This window comes from Neodiprion fabricii, chromosome 1 (assembly GCF_021155785.1).
Source record: "Neodiprion fabricii isolate iyNeoFabr1 chromosome 1, iyNeoFabr1.1, whole genome shotgun sequence".
Lineage (NCBI taxonomy): Eukaryota > Metazoa > Arthropoda > Insecta > Hymenoptera > Diprionidae > Neodiprion > Neodiprion fabricii.
In genome coordinates, this window is record NC_060239.1 from 406602 (window position 1) to 433040 (window position 26439).

Consider the following 26439-nt stretch of genomic DNA (forward strand, 5'->3'; position numbering starts at 1 on the left):
GGTCGCATCATGCGTCCCGAATTTGTGAGAATTTATGCAAATTTGTGCTCAGTTTAATGATTTTTCGTAATTAAGACGATCCCTGCTGCTAGTACTGGTGAGGCATCGTCAAACGAACAGTTCACAGGTACCCAAAGGTTCGTTTTCACGCGCTATGCATGCGATTGGGTTTTTTCAATGGTAAACAATTGACGATCGCTGTTTGACCGTTACATGACACGCTGGATGTACTATTGAGATTCGAATGTTTAGTTTTCGTTTCGTAGCGATTATTTCAGGTGGAAAAAGTGAAATACGCACGTATGTTACATAATTTACAGTCCACGATAGCCTATTCAATGTTCAATTGTGTTTTCACAAAGGTCTTGACCATTGTTTTTCACAGATTGCGTGTCAAGTCGTCCCTATTACGACCTGCGTGCAAATTTCGCCGTATAAACAACAAATACAAACCATTAGGATACTGCATAACTGTTTTTTCTAATTCTTAACAGATCACATGTGTGAGTTCAAGAGCTGAAAACTTTCGACTTTACATCGGCGAAGACCATCGCCGACGAAGCCTGTAACGTCTTGGGGTCGACAAAGAAAGCTGATTTGACGGGTTCAACATTTTGGAAACATCGAATGATCTGTAAGTCTCGCATGCGATGTATCGAAGGTGATTTTGCTATACGGGATAGCGAGCCTATTTTTACTCTCCATTTTTCTGACAGAGCGATAGTTCGATCGGAAGCTGGCCTCACACGTTTTACAGCGTGTAGAATCTTGATACCACGAAATTTTAAATACGTTTCCTCCTCGCTCACTCGGGCAGTAAACCCACCCGCGGGAATAATCTTCGACTTAATTCCCTTCTTATGTAATGTATTATTTATCCGGACTTTTTCTTAGAAAAAAGAAAAAATGAGAAACATACCGCGTCAACGGCTTTCCTGCAATAGTAATCAAGCTAGTATTGTATCACGAGTGGATTTGCCTCTGCTGTTTTTCGACTTTCTGTGGCTTTGGTCGCATCGAAATTTTCGTTCAAATTTTTGTGCCAGTCAGTTTACGCCTCCAGGCATGCAATCTTCAACTTCAAATGCGTAACCCTGTTCTTTGGCCCAACCACCTCCTCTCTCCGCGTCTCTCGTTCTGGCAACTAAAAAATAAGTAGTAAATAAAAAACATTTCGACTGATTTGAGGGGAAGAGGTACATTAATTCAATGTCTGGGCCGTTTACTGCAGTCGATAGAAGCTTGCCGTTTTTGATTGTTCTTTTGTGACCTTGTGGTTATCCATGGGGAAAAGTCGTCACGATGGGTCAAAAATAGCATTTTGTTTCATCGTGAAATTTTGTTTGCAATGAGTTTGTCGTTTGGAGTATCTAAAGCGGAAACATTTATACGGTAGTGCTATAAAACAACTGGCCATCAAGCAGAAGCACTATTTTCATATGGAACGAGAACGGTTAAAATCTGGAAATAAGTTTGAAACTTTGAAGTATAGAAAAGACGTTGCTACGTGACACGATGTACATAGCACAGTATTGAGCGACCTAGAGTTTCTCAGTCCAACGAGGTCTACCTGCAGGTGAATCGATTATTTCGGGGAGAAGGCCAAGCCTTTCCTCGGTGAGCGACCGGGCATAGTTAGCGATGGAGAGTCGTTCGGACAGTATTCGAGAGGCCTCCTCCATTTCCTCGGCTCCCGTTCTTCGGGGCAACGCCACTAACCAGAACCTTAAGAGAAATTCTGGAGGGAGTGTCGAACTCTCGGGCTCGCAGGCCGATGAGAAGCATAGTCCGTCCCGGGTACCCAGAAAGTTCATTACGAATTGGAGGCAGGCCTGTGATCGAACCAAAGACAGAACAAAGGAGCTGTTGAAGAGGTGGCGAACGATACCAGGCCAGGAAGATGGTTTCAACGAGCCCCCTGCCAAGGAAATCGACCATCCCGGATGGAGTGTTCACGTGTGGAGTAAGTCGACTTCGTGCATTTGCTTTCCCACTCGAGATAGATTGATGGACAGATAGATCGATGCTACGTATATTTGCCAACACAACATTACGGCGAGACAATCCTCTGAAATCAACGATGTAAAAGTAATCGGAAACAGGAATTTATAACTCGCAGCGACCTGGGTGAGCAGGTTTCCAAGTGACGAGAGCTTGGCAACGAATGAGATGCCGACGAAAGATGTTGGCGCGATTCAGAGGTTAGCACCGGTTCAGCGTGACAAGCTTGCCCATTTTTTTACATATCTCCTGGACCATAGGAGGACCGGAAGCGTCTCGAAGAGGGACTTCGAACTTCTGTCCGAGGTATGAGTCCACGGCGTATTTCGGTTCGTAGAAATCATCGAGGGATCGATAAGTGCCAGGTGGATTAGTTTTTACATAACACACGCGCTCCACCTTCCGCGAACTTGGTATGGACTTTAATTTCGCTGTATCAATGTAATTACTGTATATTCAATCAGGTACTTTCCGCACGCACTGATCTGTGTCAACAAGCGAGACTATATTTCGTTGATTACGCGAGGATTTTACCTCGAATTTTTATTGATATAGTTACAAAGTTCCTTATACTTACATGCGTGTAAAATATATGGATACCTATCGATTAATTTTGAGTTTCAGAACGCGTGTCATCCGGCCCAAGTGACGGTATTAATTGCATACTTACTGTTCTATCACTATCCTCTTGGATTTACCTGTTTATTTTCCATTAGCAATCACGTGTTATTTGTGTCTCAGGAGGCTTGTGCTGTTCATCAATACCCACCTCGTATTCTGCGCGATTACTCTTCCCTGAAACACAGTTAGTTATTTTACAGAACACCGTTTGACATTCAAGAATTTACTTTTCCCATCCTGCAGTATTATTCTACGATGAACGTTAGCGTCTTGGTATTAATAAGATGGTTTCTGTATAAGGAGGTTTCGAACTGGACTTATTCCCTGTCGACGAGGGCTTTAGGAAATTATTGAAACTAATTTAAAAAAGGAGGAAAAATGTCTTGAAGAGAAAACGCTTTCCCGCCTTTTAAAGGGTTCCTTCCTTATTGTATCTTAATGTAAAGCGGCTGAGGAGGTTTGCGGACTGGTCCAAAAATAGTCCTGAATATTTACGGCTGATGGAGATCGAGCAGGGGCTGATAGAGTCTATAATAAGCCGAGACCTCGCAGCGAGTGAGGATGATAAGCAGGTGGACCTTGAGGACTGGTTGAATTGGTGGGCTCAGAAAGTCGCCCCTCCAGGAGGGAGGAGTTTCAGCGATCTCCCTCTGTGGGTTAAGGCCTTGCCGCGCGTCTTCTTCCTAGCCATAAACACTTCGGCAACGGGGAGAATCACCAAGGATGAAATTGCCGCATTCTACAGCTTCGTCGTCGGGTTCGATTCCGATCGGATTAAGTCTTGCATCGATGTCGCCTACAGTTCGATGACCTCGGTAAGTCGTATTCACCAAATACGAGGCCCGTCGTAAGTTATACCTGACTCGTAGATACTCGGTTTAGGGCCTGTTAAAATATTCCACATCTTGTATTTGCGCAAGGACTATATTTAATTATATCACTGCTTGACGAGTTAAAGTTATGCTCTGCAACTTCACAAGGTATTCAAACCTCCCGTGAGATAATGTTCATGATTGCTTAGAATGGAGACCATCCGCTGGGCTGGACGCAGTACCAGCTGGTTTTCGCCAACTTTCTATTCGGCCGGGGGCCCTTCGGCCCCGGAGAGCATCTCCTGGGCATGACGGAGAGCTGCGTTCTACGTGCCGAATCGATCTCCTTTCCAATCGATTACTCGGCCATGAACACCCCCGTGGACAAAATGGAAGTTTACAGTCCTCACTGCAAGACAAATCGACGGAGCGTGATTGTATAGAACGAAGTCTCTCGTCGATATATAGTCACAATTTTTCATCGCTTTACAAAATACTCAAAACGAGATTATACAGGTAGATTCTGATATGTAGATTTCTTCCGAAGATTAGCTTGCATTTATTGACCATGGGAAAATTAATGTTGATCATTGTTCAAAGTTGACGATATTTTCTCGTTACGATACTCGTTATCTCAGTATAGGTTCTACTTCCTGGCGTGTGGAATTCGTGAGTTAGCCATCCATATGCCAAATTGTTCTGAATCACTTTAATTACAGTCAAAGTTTTCGACGATCGACAGCAAGAACCTTGATTTCGTATCGTATTGGATATTTGTTGAAATTTACTATGCATAACTCTTATTTTACGGCTATGCGACAGACGTGTCTGCAGCCTGTAACGAATAAAGTGCCTTTATGAAAATTGTCTTTGATTCACGGATATTGCCAGACGTTTATAGTAAGCAAGAGATGATTCTGGCCGTGCCTTCCTTTGAGCGCGAACAGAGGCTTGCAGTAACGAGCGAGATTGTGAGAAAATGCTGATACTATACTAATATCATCCTGAAACGTCGATTAATTTTACAAAATAATGTATGGGTACTTTTACAGGTCCATGAAGACAAGTTGATAAATGAATAAATATTAAGAAAACTCATAAATTGTTTGCAAAAAGAGTTAAATCAGATTGTTTTCTATGTGGCCCATGTTTGATTTCATTTAATGGATTTAATTTATCGCGAGGAAATATTGCATTCTATAATTTAACACTTTTCTATACAATACACATGATTACCTCGTAACGCTTCGTTTTCACATTGATTTCATCCTTGCAGACTTGGTATTTCACCTCTACGTAATATCTGGCGAAAAAGAGGTCGAATATTTCGCAAGTAAGGGGGGTAAATTGAAGTCATGAACCAAACGGTAATCGGTAACGATCCGCGATGGATCTGTACGCGGTTTCCTCGAACGAGAGTGACAAGCGCGAAGAAACTCCCTTTCGTATCTGTAGCTTTGAAGTCGAATTCAAGAGTCGTTTATTCCGCAGTAATAATTTTCTTTACTGGCTTAACGCGTAATTTGTCAGTGCGATAACCTTAAGTCGACACCAGTAATTTTGTACCTATCAGGTTTGTGCTGTTTGTGCTTGAAGGGAAAAGTTTTCACCTTCAAGAATAACGATATATCTACACAATACTATAGTTGATTTCACTGAAACCCTTAGAGGGAAAACGCACTGTATTTTTAAATTCATAATTCGGGATGCGACTAAAGAGCAGAATGGGTATCGGTGTAGAATTTATCGTCTCGATCTAACTTAAATTTTAAAAGATCTTTTCTTTAGAAAATGCTAAACTCGTACATAGCACCTGTAGCGCAATAAAGAATTGGAAGGTATGAGATAAGAGATACGTGCATATAAAACAGGACATGGAAAGATCAAGAGGCGAGTGAAGTAATTTATTACACGTATTTATTTAGTAATAAGCTTTACAGTGGTATTATTCATGCTTATTTGCCGGATTGCAATAACAATGATGCGATAATATACAGCTCAGCAGTTATAAACCTATTCATCCATTCTCCGTATCGGATCTTTCAAAGTCTCGTTCAGTTTTGACCATTCGCGGTTTAACAATTAATTTTCACTAATGAAATATGGATTCCTAATTGTTGTTGAAAAATTCACGGCGCTGAGCTTTGAGCCGACACTCCTCGGGAACAATTTGCGAACAATTAGAAGCTGTGGTCTTGCTCACTCGTTGGACTTTACTTAACACCTTACTATACTATGTACAATACGATTTGACAAACATACCGCTGAGAAATTCATTTCAAAACCTGGTCGAATATTCATGTACATCGAAAACTTGTTGAAGTGAAGGATCAGTATGATATCAGATGGTGTAACAGTCAACGATTCGGTTAACCAGGCGTAATATACCTTACATAACTCGATCAATTTCATTTTTCTTCTTGCCCGTTCAACGCTCCAGAGTTCCCTCGTTATAGCTAGCAAATTAACACGAGCTTAAAATTGTGTAGATATAACCAGTACGAAACTCTGTACCAACATATATCTTTGTGTATTCGTATCAAAATCATTCACCATTGGATAAAAAAGGAAAATACTTCTCTTTGACGTTTACTGCATTGTTGTATTCAAGTGTGAAAGCTACATTATGATTTTTCCACATACAGGCTAACCTTACGGTGCGGTGGTCCGGTCGGCCGTAAATAATTAGCAAGTAGTAACGTCCGAATCGCCGGCATGAGTAGTACGAACCGTGACCGCGTCAGCCGTCTACCGCTAGCAGTGGGTCTGGGGTGCGTCAGACGAACAGTTGCAGTAGCGCGATCCGCGTGAGGTCAGCCAGACTATTCGGTTAATTGTAACGTCGCATCATCTTTTGAACTACTCGATCCTCTTTTTTCACAAAGAAAGAGAATAACGAGAATTACGATAACCACGCTAAAAGTGCGATGTTTAGTTACCGTCAGAGCATCTGCTACGATTTTCAGATGGACGTTTTGGTGTATGCGGTGTGGCAAACTTTGTGTTCGACGATATCTCGAGAACGAATGGATGGATGGTCTTCACTTTAATCGATGGGGATTTGCTTGACATAGAAATTTACAGATTTTGGATCCGATCTGTTCCTGGGTATTTGACTTACTTGAATAACAAAATTAAAAGATAAATGCAAATGTGTCGAAAATGGATCAACGGATCTGACGATTTTGGTTTCAATCGACGCGTCTCTTTTCGGCTTGCATAAGAACTGATTAAATTTTCGATACGATCGGCCCAGTAGTTTCCGAGTTATTTAAATAAAGGAATAAAGAGAAACAAAATATTTCATTAGGTGACGCGCTTCTCTACAGTTACCTTCTAGCCATTCCCGGCTCAATGATTTTCGCTTCGTTGAATGTCTATAAAATTAAGATACGATCCGCGTGGGCTGGCACTGGTAAAATGATTATATTTCCTGCTCCGAATTGAATCCATATTGAGGGTGAATCTGGTTATGAATTTCAAACTCTCGGGCCTTATATGTGCATACGTACGATTTACCTACATTCATATCACATCCCTGCGTTTGGGAAGCACGGGTATGTAAACGATCGTGATCAGTGAACATTCGGTGACCGTGGGCTATAGCAAATCCTACGCTGGTTACTTTGTTTGTCGTTTGATTTGCAGACCGGATTTTCTTGAATTATTTCCGTTCATTATATATTTCTCATAAGCAATGAAGTGAGTGCTACTCATCGCCTCACCTCGTATTCGTCAAATTTTTATCGTTTTTGTCTGTAGAATATTACGAAATTTTGCTTCATTTTTGAACACCGTCGTCAGCAGACTGTTGTTTATTGATATTCGGTTGTTTATTTCTTTGAAATGTAAATTTTTGTACACAAATGATGTACAATAGATATGTGATAATGTCTGGTGATTAATTCAGCTTGAGCATTAAACGAGCTAGATGGATTCATCAGATAGTCGTAAATAGGTACTCTAGCTCTACCTTGTGATTTCGAATCAAGACTTTTATCAACGCAGCGTTTGTCTCGAAGAAGCTATATTGTAACAATTGTTCATGTATATTGTATATCTTAACTTTAATAAATACCATATTTTTTTGCCAGAGATACAGCAAAGCATTGCTTTTTATTACAAATTGATAATCAATTTACGATAAACGCAACAAACTAGCAATATTTAGTTAATTTTGAAATTGGTCAATATTGTACAGTTTTAGCAAAGTATATCAACGAAATCGTATAGTCTACATAATATTAACACACACGAGTTGATTCTTATTTAATTCATTTCAAATGCCTCCACGTAGTGTTAACTTCGAATCAAAAACCGCCATTTCTTCAAACATTTTTAATTAACCTTGACAACTGGTAATGTGCATACAATATGTATAGTGAGAATATATCCTTAATAGGCGGTATACCTGTACAGTTTCCTCATCTCGAAATGCCTGTTTGTCAAAGTTATTAAATAAAGTCAGCTCACCAGTCAATGTACCTACAAGAGAATCTCCTCTTTGCAGTGCGACAGATAATCTCGAAATTTCGTACCATATCTTTATCTTGTACGTTGGTACGTGATTTCTCATCAGCAAGGATCCTCGCTGTCAACCTAGGAAGCTTGATTTACTCACTTTAACTCGTTGTACAGAAATAATAATTGACCGAGTTGCGAGCACATCGGCTATCTTCTTGTGGTCAGATTATGGAAAATAAGTTGACTGTTTAGAGACACGCTAGGGGGTGTACCACCGAAGCCATTCAGATGTCAATATCATTCGAAATTATTTCCCAATCTCCGAAATCATTTTGTAATTCCCGAAATGACACTGAAATCGGTAGTATTAGAATAAAATTCTGTATTAGCAATCATCAAGGTAATTGTTGGTAGTCATGAGAAATTATTTAGGATCACAGGCAACTCTTTGTAATCTTAAGAAATTATATGAAACCTTTGGAACCATGAGAAATCACGTGACAAAATTAAAATTTAACTGTCAAGTAATCTCTCGCTATCACTCTGTAAAATGTAAGTAATCACGCCGCGAAATATGTAATCAAGGTGTTAATTTTTGCGTCGGTAAAACACTTGTTTTTTTAATAGGTATTCTGAGAATGCAGTTTTCCGGGCATGCGTTACGGCTAGTCCGGAACCTCTCCTGCAACTGCGATAATTTTTAGTTTTTCGGTATAATTAGACCGTGGTATCTGTCACTAGATTTTGAGAAGATAATATTTTCCGCAGAATAGAGGACAGGAAAGGGGCGAGAACGAGGAAAAAATTTGAAGGATAGAGAGATAAAGAAGTAAAGTATAGATTTATTCGAAGTGGAATCCCTTACGCCCGGTGCATGTACTTGGTGAGACCGAGCTGAGACGGAGTCTCATGCAGGTTCCTGAGAGGATCCTGATTGGGGAGCCGCGCTGGAGCTCGCGATAACAGTAATTCCTGAAGAAATCGTCCGCTCGGCTGCAGTGCTGGACCTCCAAGACCTTCGCGTGCCGTGGGGACCAGGTCCGGGTGCTTTGTTAGCGTGTCGGAGAGAGACGCGATTAAAACGTCTGAAAAATAAATCGATTGTTCTACGCCTTATTATCTGCTGTAACAACGAAAAGTCTTGCGAGGTTCAAAGCTCCGTATGGTCGAAAACCCCGAACGTTCAAAAATCCGAATTACGGACTCCGAACATTACCGACCTTCACTTATGCCGTGAAGTCTTTAGCGCATATATGTGAAGTTCGACAACACTCGGAGTTTTGACCAATCGGAATTTTGACTGTTCGAAACTTTGATCCGTACCCACGTATGCCATACTAGACTCGTCTGTTTCCATCATTACATCATAAAAAACAGTCTATAAGGTCTTCAAGTCTATGTTTCTGAATACCTCGCAGGTATTCGAAATACGCATTCTCTTCTTTTGTTGGTCGATCAGTCGTATAAGTATATCTGTGAGTTATGCTTACCAAGTATCTTCTTCTCCAGGGGTATGGAAATGCGTCCTTGGGCGGCTTCCGCCTCGAGAAAGCTGGTGAACTTTTGAATAGCTTCCTGTACCTGAGCACTACCTAGAAAATATTATTCAATAATTTTTCAGGTCATCGTCCTGAATTCGCAGCGTTCAGCTGGGGCCCAATTCTCATATCGCCCCATAGCCAATTCCACGTGGAGAATAAAGCTTTGACCAGTTGTCTGAGAGTTCGAATAGAATAACTGCAAGCGTCATGACTGATGGAAATCCAATGTCGAGTGATCCGAGAATCTAGTTGTCGGGTGAAAGTATAAGTACGACCGCGCGAAAACTTACCTCTAGCGAGAGATTGGGCGAACATGACGTTGGCTAGCTGATAGATAACTTCCTCAAGAGTATACTGAGTGTAGAGGAAATCTGCGACGCGGAGTCTTTCCAGGAGTTCTTCATAATCGGCATCCTCCGAGAATATACCCATGCCAATCTCGACACCCCCATGGGCCGGAGTATCTTGGCTCGATTCTTTATTGATCAAGTTGCTGACTTGTATGTCTAAGAATACGATATATGAAAGTAGAAGCACAAGCGTTGTTGTTAATCAGCCTGATTGGAATATTGGAACCAGACATCCGGTCTGGCTAATTTTTACATCCGGAAGAAATTACTCACCGTTGACCGGTTCCATTTTCCTTTTCTCTAACGGCTCCATCATATCTTGGTATTCCTTAACCATCGCCCGATTTTGAGCTTGCATCTCGGCGTTCTCTAATGCCTTTTGAACACGACTTGTCCTCTCCTGCAATAAAAATTATCTTCATCCAACTCATGGATTCAATGTCTTTTTCCTTCACGTGATTATTCATCACTGGCGCACGAATCGAATGTTTCGTAAAATACCACACCTTGTTCTGAATGTAGTGCGCTTGCAAATAATCCAGGTTGTACTTGACCTCCTGTAGGAAGGCTATAGCTTCATCGCGCGTCATCTGTGTAGAGAACGAACCAATCAACTTTCGAGAAAACAATGATCTTTTTTTTCTTCTAGAGGTACGTTATATCGTATTAACGGGCTAGAAAGTCTAGTTCTTAGAATAAAAAAGCACAACGTAGCGTAACGCGCTCACCAATCCCTGCTGCAGGAATTCCTCGACGGCCAAAGTAACTCCCTTCTCGTCTCCGGTTCTAAACACGTACTCGGCCATGTCCATGGGTGAATACTGGGCGTTAGCGTATGCCGCCAATTTGTCCATTCTCTCGATCTATAAGCCAAAAATCACAAGTACGTCGAAGAATAATTGAATACGTTAGGTGAAGAAAATACCTACACCTAATGTAAAAAAAGCGTCGAGTGTCTTACGGCGTTTGAAAGATCCCGAGAGGTGTAGGCCCGCCTCTGTCCGTTGAACGTCGGTTGTCCGGGGGACTGGAGGGCGGGAGGAACGATCGAGTCGGCTGGAACCGATCCCGAAACACCGGGTGGCGTCGGTGTGTTCTGGCGCTGGTGTTCACCGTGTATGACCTCCGCTTGACCCCTGGGAACTAGAGAAGGCGGTAGCGGTCTAGGGGCCGAAGTGACTGACGCCGGGGATTCGCGAGAGACCCCCGTCTCGTCGGCTTGGACCAGTGATCCTGAAAAAACAACTATTCATTCCAAGGTCGACAAGCTGGTTGGCGAGGAACAACTAGCACTGACAATGAGACAGACTGGCATAGACAGAAGCTCTCCTTCTTACAGAAATGTATCCAGATCGAAAGGAACGGATCCTCGGACAGGACTTGCCCACTACTGGAGTAGATAAATGTTGAATTGCGAAGGGTATGGAAATTAGGGGTTTCGTCGAGGTGGTACTGCCGCTTAAGGAATGAGTTAGCTAGCCCTTCCAAGTACACACCGCATTTACACGTGTCGACAAGCCACTATCTTTCAGAGATTCAAGATTCCCAAATGAACTTTAATGCGAAGGTACCCATGATTTAACCACACGGATACTGCTTGCCTGAGCTTCTTCGTTCACAAGTATGAAGTAATCTGAAGAACTAATTGTAAGTTTGAAATGAATTCAAGCAGAACTTTATTCCGTGGTATAACGAATCGAAGGGCTGCGGTATACCCCAATTCTTCTTCGTCAGCTCCCCACGATCGAGGTTCAACCACCATAAATCCAAATCCATTCACGTGTGTATGCATATTGGATTTGCATGCGCACCTGTATGTCATACCACGTATTGTGCGCGGTATACATACTAGACAATCTTTTCGTTTACTTCTTCCATTTTGCGGAGGGTGAAAAGGAACGACGTGTTCTATACCACAACTCTGGAATGCAACGTCGGCGGGGACGAAATGGAAGTTGTACGACAAGATAAGCTCACCGGTATTCTGGGGTGAATTTACCGCAGCGGTGCGATTTGCCTCGGATGCCGCGGCCGCGGAAATCGCAGCGGCCGTTTTGGCTACCTCGGCTGCATGCGCAGCGGCCTGTGCTTTCATTGCTGCCAATGTGTTTCCTGAAATCCGAAACATTTTCCGTCATCACAATGTGTGAAATGTATGGGTGAAGCAGGCAAATTATATAACTGTAGAGGGTGGGAACTAAACGAGCTTTTCATTCGGTAATCATCCCTCATCACCGGTCCCGCGTCTTTTTATATTATGCGTAATAGAGGGTTCTTAAAAAGGACATTTTTGAATTTCGACTGGCCCCCCTCCCCCCCAAATCGGTTCCGCATAATTCAAAAATAATTCCCTAATTTTTCGGATTTTTATCTCAATTCGAACCCGTGCTCCAAAGAGGGTGGATTCCCCCATTCGACCCTTTCAGGGGCACGTTTGGTATAAGGGTCGTTTTTTGGGTCGCTGATTACGAATCTGAACTGAACATTTGACAATTGAAAGTGACGGATCTAATACGGTGGGCCAAAAGCCTAAAAGTCACTTGATATTGCTTGTACAATTATACATATTGTCTAAAGGCATCCACGGACACCGGGCGTAGATGAGGGAGGAGAATATTACGTGAAGTAAACGGGTACCGGGTCAGTGAATCCGACATACTGGGCACGCGATGCGCAGCGCGTACATTGATTATCGAAGACCGTATACATAAGAAGTGGACAGCCTCGGACAGACTACTATGTCGGCATGGAAACTCCGATGAAAAAATGTTCGTGATGAATTGGCTTCGATGGAAAACAAGGGAATCGGGAACGAGGGTGTTCGTTATTGCTACTATGTAAGCGTTATCTTCGGGAGCACAGTTCTATATACGTACAGGTATATAGTCTCACGCCCGAATAAGGGCTAAAATAAGCTGACTTTGAGACTTACCGATCGAATGCTTCAGGGTCTGCAGCTGCTCAACATCCGAATCCTGGAAAAATGTGAATGGGAAATATCAAACCTACCGCACACCTACTCTATGCCATATGCTTTAATGTCAGTTACTTCTTAGTTTTTTCGCCAACTGCAACCCAGCTAGTGGATTAAGAGTTATAAGCTTTTCCCTTTTTTTTCGTCCCACAATGTGTCACTCAGATGAAAAAAATGCTTCCGCGAAAATTTCAACCGCGCTCCCTCTTCATCCCCGTTTATCTCAGCCTTCCCCCACGGGGAGACATCCGGGTTCATAATCTAGTCTTCCATGGTATCTTGGTAGGTGACAAGGTAACGACAATTATGGCGCATTGGCGCCGCCCCAGTCTCTGCGGCAACAACACTTGACTTTCCTCAGGCACCCTCGAAGGATGTCGTTAACAAAGCTACACCCAAGTGATCCTGAAGTTCTTCTCGGCAAGCATATTCAAAGGAAGGCGGAGTAGCCGGTGTTATTAGATGAGCGTCTCGTATAGAGTTTCTTTTTTCCTATTCTTAATTGCAAGGCGGCATAGTTTCACTCAGAAGTATATAATATGCAGTGAGATTTAATACATCGCGATCATGACCATATTTCTTTCTCACATTTTTACGAAATATTGTGCTTAAATAGCTATTTATCGATTTGAAAAAAATGCATTCGTCCATCATTCGATTGCGTTAAGGTGCTCGGAATGTCATGTTTATTCATCTGTACTCCGAAACTAAAGTTTTGCCAAATTATATTTTACTTGTATTCGGTAAGTTCGGATAAACGGTAAGTTATGCCATATAATTTGTTTGTCATACGTGAGCGCATGCATTCTTAATTCGAATGCGAAAGCAGTAAAGCGCTCGAAAGATGTCACGATAGCATTATACTCGTTAAGCCGATTATATTCACGCGCGCCGTCGACTCGTTCTACGTTAAAAACAAAAAAGATTAATTTATTCACGAATATTCAACCGGCACTAAATTCTGCTCAAATTTTATCTTCACAAACAGTTCGTGTTTTTAACAGACCACGTTTCGCCGTGGTTATAAGTACATATATTGCAATGTATTTGGAAAAAGCTCGGTTATAATTTTTCGGAATAAAAAAGTTTACAAACACCCCATTTAATCGTTTGAATTTCTGTATAAGTAATTCTGGGAAGGGATAAAATCTTTTCCTGGATCGTTTATATATGTAGTTCACCGTAAATGTAGGTACTGAGAACACACAGGCTGAGTAAACAGTTGCACGGACAGTAATACTTTTAAAAATAATGCCGCAAGCTAAATGAATTCAGTGAATATCAGCGCAAATTAAGGGTACACGAGTACAATGGTTACATCCATATAGAATTTCCCGTGTCAGCGCAACGCCAAGTTATACTTATACGTCGACTCTTTACAGCCGCCACCGCGGAGAGAGTATAGAGAGATAATAATAATGTTCTTTAGAACATTTTGCATATCGTAATATCTCACGCAGGTTTTTCCCACAAATGTAATTTTCCCCTCTATTCCTTTCTCTATCTATCGTATAAACGTCGGGTGCTCGCACAGCACTTCCATTTACTGTTAAATGCACACGTCGGATATTTAAGATCTAGTCCGTATCTTTCGTCCGCGGAGTTCATTCATGGGTATAGAAGAATGAATCCCGGTTGCCTGGGAGACTCTGATATAGGTTGGTAGATAGTCCGATTGACGTCAGAGGCTTCTGCGCGTCACCCACAATACAGCCACCCGCTCGTCCCGAAGGAATAAGGACTCGGCCCCTCGATGCTGAATCTACTCGCAGGTGGGTGTGGTGTATATTGTACGTCAAGGAAGCGTTAACGTACTTTGCGACGACGAGTCTTACAATCAGAGGCGCATTGATCGTAAAATTTTGTTCTCAACATCGGTCTAAAGTCGATCTTGGTCGAACTTCGTATTCAATCCCGAGCTATTTCCTTCTACTTTCAACATTTTTAAATTATCAAAATTGAACTTTCGCTTCTTTAAAAATTCGATGGCGTTGCCCTTCAATTTTTCGATCTTTCTATATTCTAACCTCCACCCTGTCATTCGATTAACAAATTTTTTTTATCTTTAAACGTCTACCAAAGACACGGATATTTACATATATTTGTAATGAATGTGGAATTTTAGGGGATCCCCGACTCACCTCGTGTACATTGGCAGCTGGCGTATCTGAAACAGAGGAATCGGAATGTAATTTAAAAATATGATGAAGGTTTGTAGGTTTGTAGGTTCGATAAGGTTGTCTGCTCAGGCATCAGATCGCTTTTTGTTGAGATCTTTAATAATATCTCGTCGCAGAGCTGAGTTTCAAACTTGATTGTGAGGGAAGGCGAGTTTAATTAACAGAGAATACAGCAGCCAAGGGAGTGCTATTTATTCAACCATTGAAATAACAAGCCGATGCAAAACTGAAGCGAGCGCGGTATTGTTGTTACTAACAAGCGAAACAATGCTGGCTAATAATAATTTTAAGTAGAGATCGACTCGACCTGGTCTCGAATGTGCATGAGGTATATATTATTTGACCCCCTTCGTTGATACTCTAGCTGGTAGAAATCTATCATTGTACAATAACATGTGTCTGCAGTGCATGCAGATTGATGTATGCGGTGGTCGATGGCATACACGTGCATACTGTAGCTTGAATCGCAAAATGACACGAATAGAAATATATTTCAAATTCCGCATACGTGCAACCGACGTGATGTTACGGTCCGGATAAATGGATTCAAGCCCCTCTCCGATTTCCTATACTCTCGCTGTGTTTCTTTCTTCTTCTTCCGTGTACCATCTCTCGCTTTTTTCTTTTTCCAACGCATTGGGATTAATAAACAGTATCTATCTATCTATTTGCCTATCCGCCTATCTATTTGTCTCTCGTTCCAGTCCCCACGCCGACAGCTCTCTTGAATTGATCCCACCTGAAAGGAGATAGAGAGGACGAGATGGGGGAAAAACAAGGACAAATGAACCTGGGAGGGTAAAAACCGACACTTTTGTGGAAATAAATCTGAAATTGGCGAGCGATGCTTGCAATATACGAGGGTTAAAAGCTCTCCGGGCATAAACGCGATAGCTGTGAACCGAGAGTCTCGACGTCCCGCAGCTCGCGACTCGCCTCTGTTAATTCCCTATTGAAGACTCCCACAGGGCGATCTTTTGGTCACCAGCCACCATTATTGGCAACCGCGTTATAGGTTATATACACAGTAAACGTTCCTGCGGGTAAGGCAAGGATTTTATAAGCTAGCCGCAAGTTTGTTGCGACCGTCGAAGCCGCGAATGCTATTTTAATTAAACACAACTGCAACGTCTCATATTTAATTACTGCGATTGTCTATCCGGTACAACAGATCGTTCACAATATCATCAAGATGCTAACAAATCAGTTTTCTTCCTTTGGTCCTCGCTTATTAAGAGAGATGGGCGCACAGCTTGGACGGTCTAAGATCATACCTATTTTTAGGAGTTTATTTTTAAAAGTAAATGAAAACTCAAAGTGCTGCAAGTGTTTTCATTTTCTTTCAAAAAAAAAAAAAACTCCTAAAAATACGTACGATTTTAGACCGTCCGAGCTGTATCCTCTCCTTGAATCGCTTGTATTTTCTAACATATTCGACGAATAGCGTGTTTCATCCCCCCGCCTGTCTGAAACGTTTCGATTTATCTTACGGCGGATCTGAAGGTGTTTGCATTGGTAATTCGTTGGTGAAAATTTACATACAAGTTTGATCCACAACAGTGTTGTTGAATTTCTCTCGTACCCAGTTTCAGTTAAATATTTACCCACGCTCGGTCCAATTATTTTTCTCATGGACGCGTTTTTCTGTATCAATCGCGGTTTGAACGATCAACGGAGATGCGGAAACAGATGGGGTTCAATAACCAATTATGCGATTCATGTTTTTTCCTTATCAAATCCGGTCGTAAATACTTCGTCATGGGCGTAAACAATATTGCCCAGGGATGGATTCGGTAAACTTCAGATTCCGTAAAAGCGGGATACTCCCGTCCCTCAAAATTGCGAGGCTTAAAATCGAGTTACGCCGTTTCTACCCGGAATTTACGAGACGCAAAGTATACTTGGCAACAAACACCTCGCAATTATTCCGTTATGCACGCCATTAAAATTCTTGCCAGTTTTCAATGACGACGCAAAATCTCCTTCCTCGGGTGGTTCACCAAACTGTTAGCTCAATTGAATACAGAAAAGTGCTAGAGCCAAAATCGTTATTTTGTCTACAATATGGCAACGAAAATTCTCACGGCTTATACGTAGGTATCCACAGTTGGAGGTTGAAGTTGACTCGGAGGATGTTCTCAAGAGCTTGGGAAATTCGCACGACGGTTGAGACGTATTAAAAAAACTCAGGGGAATTAGTTTTCGCAACGAGAAAAAATATCGAAAATAAGCAGTTCTGAATGTTCTGGAAATGAAAACAGAATCGAACAATACAGTTTGGTAACCGAATCATCTGATCAAGACCGAGCCTCAATTTTGTCAAAATTGTGAATCGTGTGTAACGAAAGTCACGAATTGGCGATTCCTTACTTTTGCAAACTTGTTTCTAACAAAAAAAAAGTTTGTCTTCAAGGTGTCTGACAGACACGACCTGACCCCCACGCGTTATCTGAGATTTTTCACAACTCTTCGAGTTATAGTCGTAAATATACTTACCACCTATTTTATATGCATTTTTTTTTTTATATGTCGAGAACTTTTTAACATATTTCTTTGCGGTTTTTTGCTAATTCTGACAGTATACCAATAGGTTTGCTATACTCGAAAGTAACACCGTATAATGTAAATTATTATTATTGGAAACAAATTGATTGAGAAAAATTGCGAAAATTGAAGGAACAATACATTTCCCAGAAACTTACCCCTCTACACATATACATGTTTTACGTAAATTAACAGTTTATTGCGTCGCTGATTACGAATCTGAAGTCAGATTTTGAAAATTTAGTGTAGCGAATCCAACCAGTGATCCCGAAAACCCCCGCATAGAATTTTATGACCGTATTCGATCAAATTTAAAATTTTCATCCGCCATATTGGATCTGCCATATTAAAGTTTTAAAATCTGATTTCAGATTCGTAATCAGTGACACCGAGAACCATAGGATAGTATCTTGTTATAAAAATTGACCAAGCACAATAATGTCTGACCCAAAGGGTTAAACCCATCAAGTTACCACCTAGTGAATTTCAATTTTCGGTGTAATGAAACTGGGGCGAAACTTTGAAGCTTCCGCGATAATATTGCGATACCGAAGTGAAAAGGTTCGGTGAATTGATCGAGGAACGATATCGAACTTGGATGTATACATATATCTACTACAATGTACAAACCATGCACGCAGGCATAATACACCTGTACATTATTGTATTACTCTGTGTCGTACAGCTGACCGTATCGCATACACATATACGTGTTACGTAGATATATCTACACACGAGGGTCTGTGAAAGTTAATTTGTCAGCGAGGCGTTCCGCTAACGAGATCAGACTCTACGACGCGCGTTGCGCTCCAAGGTTGTGCCTCAAGGTCGAGGCTCGACCCTCCGCTACACGCAACCATGAAACCATCCGGCTACGTAATCATCTCCTATCTAACACTAATTGAATATCGTTTGTCGCATCGATTTTACCTGGAACGATGAAATTTTTACTCTGCATCGCGAAGCTGCGCATATTAGCTTACGATTTATGGACTGCACGGCAGCTCTCCGTTGTACAATTACTTACCGCGATCGCGTCTCGCGTGAATCGCTTATACACAAATTCGGTCGAGGTCCCGGTATAAAAAAATTAATTTGTGTGGCTTTATTTTTTTTACCCTAGATCCTCGATGCGCGCCACTCTGGCGATTTTTTGACGATATTGTCACACATATTGGAAGACTCTGTAATTTTTTCATAAAAAAAAGGGTCCTTTTTGAATAAAAAAATAATTTCTTCCTTTTCTGGTAAAAAATCAGCGTTACCGGAACGTAAAATTTTTTTCAAAAATTCCTCTCGAAAGCTAACAAAAAACTACGACTTTTATGTAGAGTCATTTTTTTTCAGTTACTTCGAGTTTCCGAGATATATTCATTTGAAAAAAAACGGCAATTTCTCAAATAATGGATCAGAAAGTCTGAAAAAAATTCACGTAGAGTACTTTTTAGTAGTACTTTGATATAACCAGTTATGGGACAGATCTGAGGTGGTCGAAAAAAAAGTGGCCGAGTTGACGGAGAATCCCTCATATCTGACGATGGATGCTGCTATTGAAAATCCGTGTATGATCGGACAGGATACGAAGACGAAAGGGCAGACAATTTTTTCCAATCCCGATCCAAAATCTCACGTCTTGTTCGACAGCTGTGACATATTTTTACGACGGAGGGTTTGCGTTGTACGACACACCTGATGTTATACCTACCTTATTTGTAGGCAAAACTTATACGGAAGGGACAGGGGAGATTTGTTCGCAGCTTTGCGACATTTGACTCCGCTTAAGATAATGTTTTTTCCGTTGAAGATATCGCGCATTATACCAGAGAGATTTCACACTCGTTGCCCGTATAAGAGGAGAAAAGTTATTCAAGCCGCGCCGACTCTGACGACGAGGCGGTGGCTCTGAATTTAAAAGTTACTAGCTGTAAAACCCTCGTTTGCCAAAGCTCGCTCGATGGGCTAAGCCTTACTGTCAGTAGTTTACCGTATATTCGTAAAATAGTAAAATTTAACTGACTACCTGGTAATTGTACTCGTATACATCGTAATATATAATATATATCGTATACATAATAGTCTACCTGGAGAATCTCGACATCTGGATAATAACGCTGTAAGTGGATATTCAGTATTGAGAAAATATATCATCACAATATATATATATCCGACTACATAATTAGCGTTATGCTGGTGCTCCTGCTAGATTCGTTAAATCGATTGCGTAAGCGTTTTTAGTAGGTCTTTAAATATTCGGATGATACAATATGTCTCCATATACTTGTAAACCTATAACTGTACAATAAATTTTATACACATGTATCGCGAATCACCTCCGTCTGCATGCCCTTAAAATAAAACAGGTGTATCGTTTGAAATTTTTCAACTTGTTGCCGTAAACGATGACGTTGAAGTGTACCAAAAAGGGATACGATGAATGTGATTATCCGTATTTATTTATTAATACACATGATTTATTTATTAAGACAAAATAAGTTCTCACTCCTAGAGCCCAGGAACTACGGAGCGCGAGTCCTGAAAGTCGAAATTCACCAGGTAGACGACCTGGACCGCAGTACCCAGGAAATAGAGGACCCGGAGCTCGAAATTCGCGTAGCGCGTTTTTCGTACGTCTTCTCTACTGCGCGTTCATTTCCGTACTGAGGAATTCTGCCGACTGATTATCGTGGTCGAATAATATAAGAGAAAAAAAACTTTCGGTGACGTCAAAATGTAATTTCTGAACATCCGAAATTTGGGTTTCGAACTTTAGTACTATGTATGATGATATATGATGTATGATATGGTGATTTAACCGCCCTTGTCAAAAATTTAATTCACCCTCTAGGCTTATGGATGCAAAACGGTAATTAACGAGACAGTGGAAAGGCCAGCTGGTGTGTAAATTTTTCATGCATAATTCAAAATTTGTGCGTTCGAGTAGATTGTGAATTATTCTCAAAGGTTGGATATCGCACAGAGGAATGCGCGCGTATCGCAAAATCGTTACAAATCCGTCTCGCCTATAATATAGAAATCCTAAAAGTAGGTATGATTTTAGACCGTTCAAGTTGTACCACCACACCCTTTCACCCTAAATCTGTCTCACCGATGCGACGCCGTCGGTTTATCGCGTGACGCGTCAAGATGTTGCGAAGTCTTTCGGTATCCGTCAAGAGGGTTGAAATGAAAAAGAAGGTACGCTCGGTGTCCCTGTCTCAAGCAGCCTGCTCGGTATCAAATTGACAGGGTCGCACGGGGACGAGAACGTCGGGTTGCCTCTCGCTCTTTAAGTAATCGTGAAAAAAAGTACGAAGCCCGGCTTTGGCGTCGGTAGACTCCCGCCTTATCACGAGTAGTTGCGAAAAAAAATAAAAATCTTTCACGTCTACAGCATTGCGTTACGTCGCGTTGCGTCGAGGGTACATTATATAAAATTTACGTAGTTCGTTCTCACGCGTTATTATACCGACGATTGGGTGAAATGATATTTCTTCAAGAAACAAATCGTGCAACCTAGTCGATTTAGCTTAATTTACCTTCATGTATATCAGCTCGAGTAGTAATGCGAGACCGGTTCTGGATACAGATTCCTGTACCGACGTTGGGAGTGTGAGTAAAATGTGAGAGTCTGTATCCAGAACCGGCCTCGTATTACTACTAGCTCGCTAGCGGGGTAAATGTGAAACAATTATCACAGTAATCTCACCTGCGGTTCCTGCCAAGGGTGCCGGATCAACGAATCTTCGGGAGAGAGTGAAGATCAGGAAGATCCCCACGCCTGTGTTCCTCAGCGCTTCCTGCAGGCGCATTCTGCGGTCAGTTTGTCAAGTCGAGATAATCGGCCCGGATCTTCTGAAATAGTTGTTGAATACATCAGTTAATGATTACGTAAAACTATGTACCCTATAATCGAATGGAAAATATTAAGGATTTCCGACAATTGCTGTTTACATATAATTATTAAACTGGAAATTGTGCGCATTCGTCAGTATTCGTGTAAGTAACACAGGTCTGCAACAAAATTCTCCTCCATCAAAAAAAAAAAAAAAATTATAGATATGATGATTTTAATGCGCCGAACCTATCTGTGTATTCCATTTTTAGGTGTCTCCTATATATATTATATATATATATATATATATATATATATATATGTAATATTTTTAAAAAATTCTGTAAATTTTTTTGGTGTGTATTAAGTGTGTGCAAAAATTAGCGTCCGGATTTTTCTGGTAGATTAGCAGGAAAGGCTTTTTTTCGCAGAAAAGTACGAATTTCGACCAATTGTTTACCAATTTCAATTTTTACAATAAATAAATTAATAAAACTGATAATTGTTTTAGACTTAGAAATATTTCAGGGACCCTGTGGAAACAAAAAAATTGTCTCAAATTAGAAATGAAAGTTGTAACTTTTCCACCGTCGCTTCTACCTAGAAATTGTTCATCCCCGGAGAAACCAGTTCGGGTTTAGCACACATATGTAATATGCAGGTTGCGTTTATTTACGGCTTTACACGCTACGCTCCATACTCATGGAGGTATAATGTATGTATCCGCCCTTCTCAGGTAACTTCACTTCGAGTTTCGTCGAGCTTTGGCGAGTTTTTATTATTCTCAGAGGATCAGGAGTACATAAAAAGTCATTGGGACGTACATACAACGCTAACCGAGTTAGGCAGGATCGAAATGTATAATACGATGCTTACGCCGGTGAAAACAGTAACTTTGCCGTTTATCGTGTACCGCGGAAATTTTTTTTACGCTCTTATTACAAAATCGAAACACCGTATCAACTCCAATCTTTTCGATGAATCGCGTAATAGTCTTCGCTTTCCTTTGGTAAAAATACTTGTGAAATGAAAGTTGATAAAATGTGGTTGTTGTTAAATTCGTATGCGAATACACACACGCGTCTTAAGTTCAGTGCAGAGTTAAAGTTCGGGTTAAGGAAAGCGTTTGGGGGAAGGTTGGAAAATTTACAAGTCGCATACCTGGTCTGCTCTCTCAGCATGTATACGTTATGACCTACCTACCCAAATTCCGGGAGTTCTGTAGAGAGGAAAATCGGGTGGGTAACCGTCGACAAGTTCGGAGTAGCGTTTTTCGGCTCAAAGCTCACCTGGCAGCTCTCGCAATTTGATAGTGTTTACCGAGTAACTCGAAGATTAACTAGGAAGCTTGTAATTACGCTCAAGGGGGCAAAGTTTGAACATGTAACCCGAGCTTGCAATGCGACTCGAGTAAAGATTAATCCGCGGTGAGCTGGTAGCATTAGATAATCGTGTATGTGGAAATGCGGGTGAAAATTTGCAAACTTGCTGAATCTTTGGATCTTTAAACTCATTGTCGTGAATCGTTATGTTGTATGGACGATGCGTCACACTAATTGTTTAATTTTCGATTCGCATTTTCACTCCAAGGAAATTTAGAGAGGACGGTCTATAATTAATGTAAACAAGTAGGCGGTCCGTGTATGGGTACCGTGAAAACAGGCCTCATCTCAAAATATCCTCGTCCTGTGACCCTTCTCTGTAAAGACCCGAAACCCGCAACGGGGAAAGCGTGGGTTATCACGAGCGAGCTTGCAAGCTTCGCTTACGATGAGACCGGCACTAACATTGAGTCGCAGAGGCATGAAATTCCTGATGTAAACAGAGGCCTGCGACATTTTGTTTCTCCCAGACTAGCTGCGTCGTAGTCGTTAATTTGATTACCGATTACACTGACAGGATCTGCCTTCAGCTTAGGTGTAGGCATTAAGGCATTTTGGCAGGATCACGGAATTTTCTTGCACTTCAACTGGCAGATGACGATGAGAAGGATTTATGCATTGCATTGTTTGCACAAATAGCTATCGTAGTCGCTGGATTCTCTTTATATAGTTCTCATTGATGTAGGTATTTCTTTCCATTTAGAGTGACGAGAAATATAAACCGAGGTGAAAGAAAATTTTTCCGAAGACTGATGTAGCTCGTTGTTGGTTTGCCGTTACGAATATGGGACGATCAATCTTCGAAGGTATGTGTCAAACATTGGAAGGGAGTCGAAGCTACGATCCTCCTCCTTCACCCTCCTATACCACTCCGCAAAAAATGTTCTCTACTATTTTCCGTGGAAATATGATTGAGTAGAAATCAGTTTATTTGTTTTCATTTTCGCTTGCTCCTTCGATTTACTTATTAATTGTCTAAAAATTGGCGATACTATTTCACTCGTCTATCGCGTGTAGCGATGGCCATTAAGCTAAAAATAATCGGTAAAACTTAATCAATTAATCGATTATTTTGTATTTTTTCGAAACACTGTCTATGAAGCCAAAGTTTTGTAAATTTCATCATGTAGTCTTAATAGCGTATTTTTGAAAAAATAATTTATAGTTTCATTCAAAATATTATTCAATTTCAGGTGAATATGTTCATTTATCATTTACTTGTTATATCAAACAGGTACTTATTCAGTAAGACAATGATAATAATTGATACTCTAATCACATAAATTGATGTTGTATTGCATCGTTCGTGGGAGTAAAAGCAAGAACCGATTGTGAGGAAAAATAATCTATTACACTCGATCAATCGGGAAAAAATAATTAATTTAATGGAAAATTTAATCGAAAATCGATTATTTTGGTCATTCGTAAATACGCGTGAACCACGCGAAATGCTTTGCAAGATTATTGAGGGAATTCGAACCCACGTCTCGGATGACGAAGACAGGTAGGAAAAATAAGCACCATACGTATGAATTGCATATACCGTATAGGCGTAAAACGAATTCAAGGCCTCGACTTACCCGGTGGTGTAATAATCCTTCACGAATCTCGTTATCTCCGAGCGACTCGTTACGTAAATCCGATTAGAAGCGGCGCGCAGGTTGGTTTTTGGAACGAATTTACAAGTCCCCTTGCGTTTCGAACCTGTACACCAACCGCTGCAAGACCGGTACTTTCTTACTTACATAGATAGATGTGTTCAAGAATTCCTTTCAAGTTTGGGAAATGATGTTTCGTTCATCGTTGAAACGAATCAAATTATACCTGGGTGTCTTGTAATTCTCTCGAATGCTAAGATTGTACGTTCATTTCGCATAACGTTTAGTTTTGAATGTTTATTCTAACGTAATATAAGAATTGAAGGAATCTTTCCGATTTTGTCTACGACGGTTTGTATAAACTCGGCGAATTTTCCGTCCTGGAAAATATAACCCAAGATGTAAGCTGGAATAAGTTTCAACCTTATGAATAGAAACCAAAATTTTCTCACTAATTTTCACAAGTGTATGTACATCTTCGTCTTCACTTGCTCAAACACGAAATACGATATTTAAGTATTGCCCATCGGGCTAGACTACAAAATACTAAAACTAATTTGACCATAGATAAAACGTAAGAAAAATATTCATCAAGACTTTCTTTCAGTTTGGGATTTTTATATACAGCTTGTAACCTTCTCTTATTTCTGACCAAATCCTACGATTGTAAAGTCTCACCGGGATCATGAATCCGACTGTGTGTAAAGCCTTCGAAAATCATTATTTTCAACGAATTTTTTATACTTATGAAGAAAATTGGTGATGCTTGGCATATAACTTTAAAAGTGGTGGTAAAATGTTCGCCTGGCCGTCTTCCAAAAGACTCGAGAATGTCGATAAAACCTGTCCCTTCTAACATGGTTTTTCCTTTCAACCCCAGACGAAATTTGGCATATTACCGATTATGAGTAAAATTTACCTAGTGGCCGTACTACGGCAATGACCAGGAAAAACGGACACCTATGGAGTATTCAGTCGGCGTTTGTGTAAAGTTAAAGCTAACGACAACGAAAATTGATTGAATTTTCATTTCGAAGATAACGAAAGCTACCGATAAGAAGCACATGTCCCGCTCTCATCAATTTCTACGCACACTGCTAGCATGTAGGTATAGGTATATGGTGGTCGAACTGTGTTTCATTCGCATGCTGCGTCTTCGGGACGTATAATTATCGATTGCGTAATGCACGGTATACCTGCGTATAGTTAATATCACTTTTAAGTACTAGTTTAAAATTAAGGTGTGTCTCGAGGATGTTTGCCGGGTGATCGAGCAAGGATGAGTTTTCACCTCAAATTGCGAATGTATGTCACTAATTTCGTACAGAAATTAAATATTGCATTGAGATACTTACGATTAGCGTGGACGTATTTCGTACGTTTCTCTGAAAATTCTCAGTCTGTGCAAGTCCGATACGATCCCGTATGTCGAGTTTGATAATTGTGATACGTCCGAGAGGATGATTCCGGAATAACTTGAGGTGAAAATGTCGCGACGAGTCTCGTCAGACTGTCGAAGAGACGGTTGGCGCGAACCTTCCTCGACCACGTCGTCGTCCTGCGCCGTCGCGATCGATCGACGCCGCCATCCGCCGACCCTTCCCCATCCCGCCGACGCCCTGAGTCAACCCCCGTGTTTTAAGCGACGGAGAACGAAAGACCCGCCGCTGACCTCTCCTTCGAGAGCAGCTCGAGCAGGGTGGCCACATACCTGGAAAACCTGGAAATTTCAAGGTATTTAAACGGGGTCATGGAAAACCTAGAATTGTCATGGGATACTTAGTTTGGTCATGGAAAAAATAGTAAATATCATTTTTCCGTCATGGGAATTGGAAATGAATTTTGACGTAAGAGGTTTAATTTTTTCGCCGAGAAAACAAATTCGCTTAAACTGACTTTTTTTTTTTGCATAATATTTTTCTTCAATCCGAATTGAATTTGAACCGAATGTAGAGTTAATAAGCTGAACAATTTAGGTTTTAGTAATTTACTTGAACTGGGAAAATATCAGGGAAAACTAGGGTTTAGGTCCTGGAAAACCTGGAAATGTCTTGAAATTTTTTCCCCAAAAATTTGTAGTCGCCCTGTCGAGATCGATTATACGGGTGTGCTGCACGTTGTGAATCAGCGTTCTCTCACC

The 26439-nt window shown here is 41.0% G+C and overlaps 2 protein-coding genes across 5 annotated transcripts; one reads left to right on the top strand and one right to left on the bottom strand.

Annotated features, from left to right (window-relative positions):
* Positions 1-1545: 1545 nt before the first annotated feature.
* LOC124188155 lies at positions 1546-4459 on the top strand. The gene is made up of 4 exons (XM_046580633.1): positions 1546-1963; positions 2120-2307; positions 3069-3437; positions 3644-4459. Exons 1-4 carry the CDS (start codon positions 1642-1644, stop codon positions 3875-3877), a joined length of 1113 nt encoding a protein of 370 aa, XP_046436589.1. The 5' UTR covers positions 1546-1641; the 3' UTR covers positions 3878-4459.
* A 4263-nt stretch (positions 4460-8722) lies between these two features.
* On the bottom strand, positions 8723-25809 carry LOC124188147. 4 transcript variants are annotated; one of them, XM_046580617.1, is made up of 13 exons: positions 25655-25809; positions 24282-24419; positions 21194-21339; positions 14905-14930; positions 12722-12764; positions 11767-11901; positions 10751-11022; positions 10518-10652; positions 10296-10379; positions 10063-10189; positions 9730-9945; positions 9389-9490; positions 8723-8983 (listed from the first exon to the last, which is right to left on the bottom strand). In XM_046580617.1, exons 3-13 carry the CDS (start codon positions 21294-21296, stop codon positions 8760-8762), a joined length of 1467 nt encoding a protein of 488 aa, XP_046436573.1. In that variant the 5' UTR covers positions 21297-21339; positions 24282-24419; positions 25655-25809; the 3' UTR covers positions 8723-8759. The 4 variants fall into 4 exon arrangements, with proteins under 4 accessions (XP_046436573.1, XP_046436574.1, XP_046436572.1 ...); XM_046580618.1 differs by lacking the exon at positions 24282-24419 and having other exon boundaries at positions 21194-21336; XM_046580616.1 differs by lacking the exon at positions 24282-24419.
* Positions 25810-26439: the final 630 nt, after the last annotated feature.